Source organism: Dendropsophus ebraccatus, unplaced genomic scaffold, assembly GCF_027789765.1.
Source record: "Dendropsophus ebraccatus isolate aDenEbr1 unplaced genomic scaffold, aDenEbr1.pat pat_scaffold_1254_ctg1, whole genome shotgun sequence".
In the NCBI taxonomy this organism is placed as follows: domain Eukaryota; kingdom Metazoa; phylum Chordata; class Amphibia; order Anura; family Hylidae; genus Dendropsophus; species Dendropsophus ebraccatus.
The window spans coordinates 20,001-28,417 of record NW_027208671.1 but is presented as its reverse complement, the minus strand read 5'-3'; the positions used below and the strand labels follow the sequence as shown (position 1 = coordinate 28,417).

Here is an 8,417-nt window from a genome sequence, read left to right as displayed (position 1 = left end):
GAGAAAAGATAGTGAACGACTCAACGACGATTTCGCTGTTGTCGTTCGCTCAGTTACAGCTATTCCACAGAACAAATATCGTTAACGAGCGGCCGTTTGAACGATTTTATGAACGATAATCGTTCGAAAAAGTTACGTGAAATAGGGCCTTTATGAAACAAACACATGGCAGCAAGTAGACATCTTAAATGTCGACTGTCTATAAAAGCCTCTTTTTTTTTTTTTTTTTTTTTTTTTTTTTTTCTCTGCCTCCTTTTTCTTTGGGGAAACAATGATCCTGCTCTTTCTGGGGATTGGCCTTGGGTCATTCTGCCAGATTATACAAAAGCCCCAGGAAAGGATAAAAGACATTTTATCCTGGCTTTACAGTGTGGATGTGACTCACAGCTGAACAGCAGATCTCCTCATTACCGCCGCGGCTGGCTTGCATTCACTTGGTTTTGCTGGGATATTCCCATCATTTATTATTAAGTCAGTACATTTTGGGGGAGATTTATGAAAGGGTGTAAATATACACCTGGTGTAAACTGCTCACTACAACCAATCACAGCTCCACTTTTGTTCTACCAGAGCTAAAAGCTGAGCTGTGATTGGCTGCTGTGGGCAGTTTACACCAGATGTATATTTACACCCTTTCATAAATCTCCACCTTTATGTTGTGTTTTTTTATTTTTTCATCTATCAGTCTGCTATCCCATAGTGTTACAGCTTTTGTGTTTTGATGTTATAGCTTTTGAGACCATTTCCTTTAAAATCTGCATAAAGTCCAATAATTTAATGAAAGTGGAAACTTTTGGTTGTGTCCATAAACCTGTGGCATCTGCCAGTGAATTTAATAAAGAATATGTTTTTGGTTCTTAAAGCTACTTTGTACCCACAATATGTCCCTTTTAAAACGCTTGTACCTTCAGATAGTTGCTTTTAATCCAAGATCTGTCCTGGGGTCCGTTCGGCAGGTGATGCAGTTATTGTCCTAAAAAACAACTTTTATACTAGAAGCCCTTTGTTAAACTGCAGTAGCTTACAGTATCTGTGCCCTAACTTTGCACCACCCCTCCGTCACTCCTCCCCACTCTCTTTATCATTAGGAATGCCCCTAGAACATTTTCTCCTGTCTGAACATTGCACAGGTGCTGTAACGATCCGGCCCATGTGCCGTGCTGACACAGGTGATTAATAGGAGACAAACTGCCTGGAGCATTCCTAATGATGAAGAGGGCGGGGAGGAGGGACAGAGAGGTTGTGCCAGCCTAATGCATACACAATCTAGGCCACGGCCGTTTGGCAAAGGGCTGCCAGTTTAAAAATAGTTTTTTAGGACAATTACTGCATCACCTGCCGAACGGACCCCAGGACAGATCTTGGATTAAAAGCGGCTATCTGAAAATACAAGTGGTTTGATTGTGGGTACAGAGTCGCTTTAAATGGTTTTCTGGAATAATTTTCAACAATTGTGGGTCCTACCAGGCCTGCGGAGGTTATGTTGTTGATATATACTTACCTGTCCCTGCTCCCCTCTTGGGCCACCCGTTTTCCGCTGCTTTCAGAGTTTTGGAAACACCCTGTGACGTTCTGCTTCTTCCAGAAAAGGCCGGTCAGCATAGACAGTATAGGATCTATGCTTATTGGCTATTTTCAGAGTGAGCGGAATGTCACAGGATGTTTTCAAAACACTGGCAGCAGCGGAGAACAGGCAGACCGAGATCCGGTGGCTGTGCAGAAGCAGGACAGGTAAGTATACATCTCATATTCCTTGCAGCCCTATCCCCTGCAGCCCTGGCTATTATCAAATTATCCCTGACAACCCCTTTAAGGAATAATTAAGGTTGGCACAAGCAAAGAGCACTCAACTAAGACAAAGTCACTTCACAAAGATTCTAAAAGACTTTGAGGCAGGTAGTAACTACGATCAAAGAGTAAACTAGGAGCCTCAATTCTGGGAAAACATGTTAAAAAATCACCATAAGATCAATAAGAACTTTCACCTGTCAAGGGCGTACAGTGTGTAAGGTGTCATGAAATGCAACCAGAATATACCGTAAGTGCTGGAGCCCAGAATCTTCTCTTTTAAATGAACTAAGGGGCTTCTGAAGTCGGAGGGCAGGTTGCATAGTGTCATCTATTCCCCTGTACGGCTTACTGGTGACCCCATGGGTGAAGACACTACAGCCTCCGGCCAATATAATGGTGCCATGCTTTGTTCATTCATGATCACGCACGTCTCTCATATATTAGACAAATGTCTTTCATTATACGCTGCTTTCAGCCAGTAATCTATTTTTATAAAAGTATTCCTGCTATATATTGTGTTTATTACATTGGCTGCTCCTTTGTTGCCTGGCAACCTAGGCTCAACATGACCGGGAAAGCATCTGGAAAAGCTGCCGGCCTTTGTTTGCTGGTGTTCTTCACATTCTTACACTGCGGTTAGTCGGCCTCCTCTGAGGCGGCTTTGTCTTATAACTCCAGCACTCTGTAGATGAATGATGGGAGTGCTTGGTGCATGGATAGCTACGTAACACATGATTGTATTTTTTGTTTTATTATACACCTTCACAGACTGCTCCCCCACTCTCATGTCCGGGATTCCACTTGGCTTACATAGAGCCAGCTGAATGTGAGGCATCTCCTTTTACACTGGCACATTCATGCATTGAGCGCCACCTTTATTATGGCTTTAACATACATAGATTCAATTCAGGATAGCTGCAGTGTAAGTAATGTTAGGGTCGCAGTGCATTTTTATTACTGTTTAACCTATAGGTTTCATACACTTGAAAAATGAATATATTAACAGGTAGAAATGTATTCTGCTGTATGCCCAGGGCTGTGGAGTCGGTAAGCCGCAGCTTCGACTCAAACTCCTGAATTTTATCAGGACCGACTCTGACTCACGACTCCTGCTCCTTCATAAATGGCCAGTCATATACCAGGGGAGTTATTTATCACACTGGATCAGCAGCTTCTTCCTAATGTCTTACATGATCCTGGGGCAATTTCTGAGGGAATGAGGAAATATATAAAGCAGCTTCTCCTGTGTGTGCAGTGGATGCAGCCAGTCTCCAGCCTCCATGTCCTGAACTACTCACAACTAGACTAGATGGAGAAGGTGGTCTTTTCCTGCTGACAATCTTCTATGTTTCTAACTAAATATTTACCATACACACCATAACAATGCCAGATCCCTGTGATATAGAGGGGGTCACACACAATGATATAGAGGGGTCACTGTGGAGGCACGCCATAGCACACACAGCCTGCTGTAGCCATAGCACACACACACAGCCGGCTGCAGCCATAGCACACACACACACAGCCTGCTGCAGCCATAGCGCGTGCGCACACACACACACACACACACACACAGCCTGCTGCAGCCATAGCACGCGCACACACACACACACACAGCCTGCTGCAGCCATAGCACGCGCACACACACACACACACACACACACACACAGCTGCAGCAATAGAACACTGAAGAAAAACACCACATTGAGGACAGAGGTTACTGCTACACTACTTATGTCTTCTCCTCCTCCTGATCTATATTACACAGGATATCTTCATATTACACTGCTGCTCATATACATGCATCCAGGAAGAGAACAGTACAGATCTCCCCCCAGACAATGGACTCTTCCAGCTCAGAAACAAACTGCCAAATAGTGACCGACAACTTTTCCTCGACCACTCTTATCTAATAGGGCCAGTGTCCTATTAGAATGTTGCTCATAATGTATATTGATGAGCAAAACTTTTTTCCGACTCCAGCCAAAACTAGCTCCGACTCCACAGCCCTGTGTATGCCAGTCCTGTAGCTTATAAACCATCGCAGACAGGTTCCTTTCTCCCTATGTCCCAGTATGTCATTTACTTTATTCTATCAATATTATAAAATAATCTGAAAATCTTGCAGTTTTCATACTCACCACTGGGGCAAAAACTAAGCTGAGACTTCCTGTTCTTCCTGTAGTGATAAGAGGAGTCTGCCGTAAAGTGATCTGTACAGGATTACAGCGTCTTGTGACACCAGTAGATAAATAGCATCACAATAGAATCTTCCTGTGGAATGACCTTTTCAGAGGTCACAGAGTACGCTCACTGATGTTTTACATTAATCTCATAGGGAAAGCTTGTTACCGAACCAAACTTTTTGACAAGTTTGGAACATCCGGTGTCCTTCTCCAAGACTCCGGTGTCTTCAGCCATCTTCAGCACATTGAGCCAATCACCGACTGGCGAGACGTATTTAAGTGCTGTTAGATGCGGTAGAGTGGGGGGGATTATTGTTTGGTATAAATGTTTTCTGTTGTAAATTACAAAAGGCAAAAAACCACATCTGTGCAGCCAAAAAAGGAATATAGAGCATTAAAAAAAATTATATCTATCTATCTGTCTGTCTGTCAGTCGGGGGCTCTGTAAGGCTCTTTGCTGCTCCAGGTGTACTAAAATAAAAAATGTTAGGGGGTTGTGGGAACATAATAAAAAAATCTATACTTACCTAGTCCCTGTGCCCCTGCAGCACAGCATTACCGCTCCCAGACCCTCGTTGGCCTTCTCTAGCTCCGGCTCCTGTAATGTCACAACCCGGCTCAGGAATGCCTGTGCAGCCAATCAGTGACTGGGGTGGGACACTACTGCAGTTGCTGACTGGCTGAGTAGGTACTTTCTGCCCAGTAGGAGAGCGAGATGACTGTGAGTTGCGGGGTGGGGGTTTTTGAAGGATCTGGCTGCTTGTTTTTTCTGAACATCCAACTGATAGTTGGTTTGAAATCTGGAGAATTTGAAGGCAAAATCAAAACCTTGAACTTTTTGTCCTACTGTTTCTGAAAACTTTTTGCAGGCAGGGGTGTATTTCTTTTTACGGTATGTTCCCACTCCAGAATACGCATGGAGACTTCAAGCGGATTCTGCCGCGCGGCCTCCACTTGAAGTTCCGCCCATCCCATAGACTCAGGGATATTCGCTGGTGAATATCATTGAGTTTATGGGACAGGCGAAACTTCAAGCGGGGGCTGCCTGGTGGAATCCACTTGAAGTCTCGGTGTGTATTCCGTAGTGGGAACATACCCTTAGGGAATAATGTTCCCGTAAAGTTACATGGCCTGAAGGTAATAATTTAGGTAATATGTTTCAAAATAACCCGAGGTATCCCAGTAGAACATTGCCCAGAGCGTCACATTGCCCCCGCAGCCTTTTCCCCATAATTGCATCCTCATGGCATCTCTTCCCCAGGAAAGTGTGGCCTTGTTATTATAGGTGTTTGGTGATGTACCGGGGCATAGCGATCCCATCTGTATCGATCTGCAATGCACTGATCATAGCCAGCACTATCTTTTTCAGCAATTTGTTTCCAAGTAGCCTTTCTGTCCCCAGTTCACCTCTTAAACCACTTTTAGTGAGTATCTCACTAATGCATATCGGTAACACTTAACACAACTGGATGCTTTGGAGATGTTCTAATCTAACAGTCTAGACCTACGCAATCCTTTTTAGACTTGCCCAAATCCTTACGCTTGCCTATTTTATCTGCTTCCAACAACTTCATGAATTTACTGTTCACTTGCTGCCAAAATATTATTACAATCTAATCCATCTCATTTACTTCTGTCAGTTGTTTTTATGTTATGGTTGTTATATGGTATATAGTGTATGTATGTGTGAATATGATATGCCTATCGGTAGCGTTCTATTTTCTAATACTGACAGTCTGCAAGTCGCTTGTTCAAAAAGGAAATTTAGGTTGCTGTTTGCCAAAAAATGATGGCAATTGTTGCCAACACTTATCAGACACAGCATGGCTATGTGGAATACACTGCTGGAAGTATACAGGCATTTATTTATGTTTAACTGTTCCCATCTGTTGTCTGAGCCGAAAAGAACACGTGGTGGGACAAATGGATGATGTGTGCAAGAACTAGGAACATGCTAAGAGGAATCGTAAAATACAGCAATGTTACGAAAGTATGGAAGAATGGTGCAAACACAAAAAAAAAAGAAAAATCATTATTAGTAAAGATGAGCACAACTCCAGCATGCTCCAGTCCCATCGCTCAGTATTTCAGATGGCTGAAGAAGTTGGATGCAGCCCTAGAGAGTCTTGGTGGATATGGCCTGTGGCCTATGGATGTATATATATATTTTTTCCTGGACTCCCCAGGACTAGGTTCACACACCATCATTTTTTGGCTGTTCAAACGGCGTGACGGTGTGTAAACCAAGCCAGGGGCTTCATCCAACTTCTTCATCCTCTGCTAATCAAATGCAGAGCAGTGGGACTGGAGCATGCTGGAGTTGCGCTCATATCTAGAAATGATGTTTCCCTTGTAAGAGGCATAATAGGAACAATAGTTAAGAACATGTGCTTGGCAGGTTTGTCTAAGTCTGTGGGGTAAAGTTGCATAGTTTGAGGCTTCACCCTCCACACATTTGTTGCAGATGTCCCTGGAGCGCAAAGTCCAGTAAAATGGGAACAGACGCTGAAGTGTAATATGCCGCATGGTTTCACTTTTTTATTTTAGTACAGTTTGTTCTTGATTAGAGATGAGCGAACCTTGTGCATGCTCGAGTCGATCCGGACCCGAATTTTCGGCATTTGATAAGCGGTGGCTACTGAAGTTGGATAAAGCCCTAAGGGTACGTGGAAAACATGGATATAGTCATTGGCTGGATCTATGTTTTCCAGACAAAGTTAGAGCTTTATCCAAGTTCAGCAGCCCCAACTAATCAAATACCGAACGTTCCGGTTCGGATCGACTCGAACCCGAACATGGTTCGTTCATCTCTATTCTTGATATCTGTAGGGATTTGCCTGAAAAGTAAAAACATTGTAGATTGATGCGTCTTATTATTGTACCTGACCTTTGCACTCTACCTTTTTTTTCCTTCAGTATTCCGATCTGTACGGTTCCATAAATGTCCATTCACATAGGGCAGAAAGTAACTCCATTACCGCATTCGCTGGTTCGTTCGCTGCTTTGTGGAATCACAATCACAAATAGACCAGTGCAACGAATGAAATCTGATGGAGAAGCTGTGTAAAAAATCTGGATTTTGTATAGTATTCAATGGCAAAGTATATGTTATGTTTTAATCCTAGATATATTTTATTTACAGATACAACAAGACTGCCGATAAGTCCAGAAGGTGAATAATTGTCGATTGCTTATGAATAGGATCTATCCGTGTCCTGACAGCGACCAGGAGGCTTCTATAACCTCTTGACAGGACGCCATGTGCCACGCTCACATCTTTCCTTCTACCATCGGGTGTCTCTAAATTCTAAACATTTTTCAAAAACGATTATCAAAAATGACAAGTCTGTTCCGTAGGAGCAACAGCAATGGGAGCTCACGGGGAAGTTCTTCTACTCAGGAACTCAACAACAGCCGTCCCGTCCGCAGATTGGAGTTTAACCAGGCTATGGAGGATTTTAAGACAATGTTTCCTAACATGGAATCTGACATCATTGAGTGCGTACTGAGGGCTAACAATGGCGCAGTGGACGCCACTATAGACCAGCTGCTGCAGATGAACCTGGATGATGGCGGATTGGATGACAGTTCAGATTCAGATGACAGCATTCCTCCTGAGGTGACTTTCTGTTTTCTGTTCTTTTTATGGCTCTTATGTGTGTGTCAGATACAATCATCCTTATCACGGGTATGGGAGTGATCTCAAGGGCTTGATCTGTCTCTCTTACCCTCCACACCCCAACACAGTCCACACACCCCATATATGTCTAATCTGGATGATACGACATAACATCTGACAGGCGTGCACCAATCTCCAGCAACCAGCCAGGGGACCTCATACTGAAATCCCAAGGTTCTTAGGGCAACAAGGCACAACGTTAACTCCTTCATTACCCATACGTTGTAGAGTCCCCAAGGGGGTACAGAGAAGGGTCACAGCGTGACCCCACTCTGTACAGCACCTTTTCTGGCTGCTATCAGCTGCCGGGGACCACGGCTATTAGCCGGTGCATCGATTTAACAAAACAAAGGTAAAACACAATACCCTGTGGTCTAGTGGTGGGATCGCCCACCCCCATGATGCCATCGCAAAGGGGTGATCCATCATACTTTTCGGGCCACTTGTCCCCACTTGGGATTTTGGTTCATGCTTTAAAACAATTGTCAGCCGACATTGTGCATGTCGGCTGATCGTTGCCTTTAAACATGAACTATTACAAAACGATTATTAGCCGGAACGGCTCGTAATCAGCCAAGTACGGCCGATAATCATCTGGTGTAACAGGGGAAACAGGCTGTGATAGGTTGCTTGTGTCCCAGAATAATATTTGTTAGCCACTTCTTTGTTACCGCTCATAGACACCATTATCTGCATTGTAGCGACATATGGTGGATGGTAGGAAATCTGCCACATGGATTATTACAGTTATATCAGAATAT

General features: G+C 43.7%; 1 protein-coding gene across 1 annotated transcript in view; it reads left to right on the top strand.

The window, feature by feature from the left end:
• Positions 1–2,383: 2,383 nt before the first annotated feature.
• The window catches only part of LOC138775020 (CUE domain-containing protein 1-like), a gene marked incomplete at its 3' end in the record, with an annotated part of 25,032 nt that continues 18,998 nt past the window's right edge, over positions 2,384–8,417 (top strand). The window contains exons 1-2 of the mRNA XM_069955775.1: positions 2,384–2,426; positions 7,120–7,596. Of these exons, the coding sequence (XP_069811876.1) occupies positions 7,315–7,596 (282 nt within the window). The remainder of the gene's footprint in view (positions 2,427–7,119; positions 7,597–8,417) is intronic.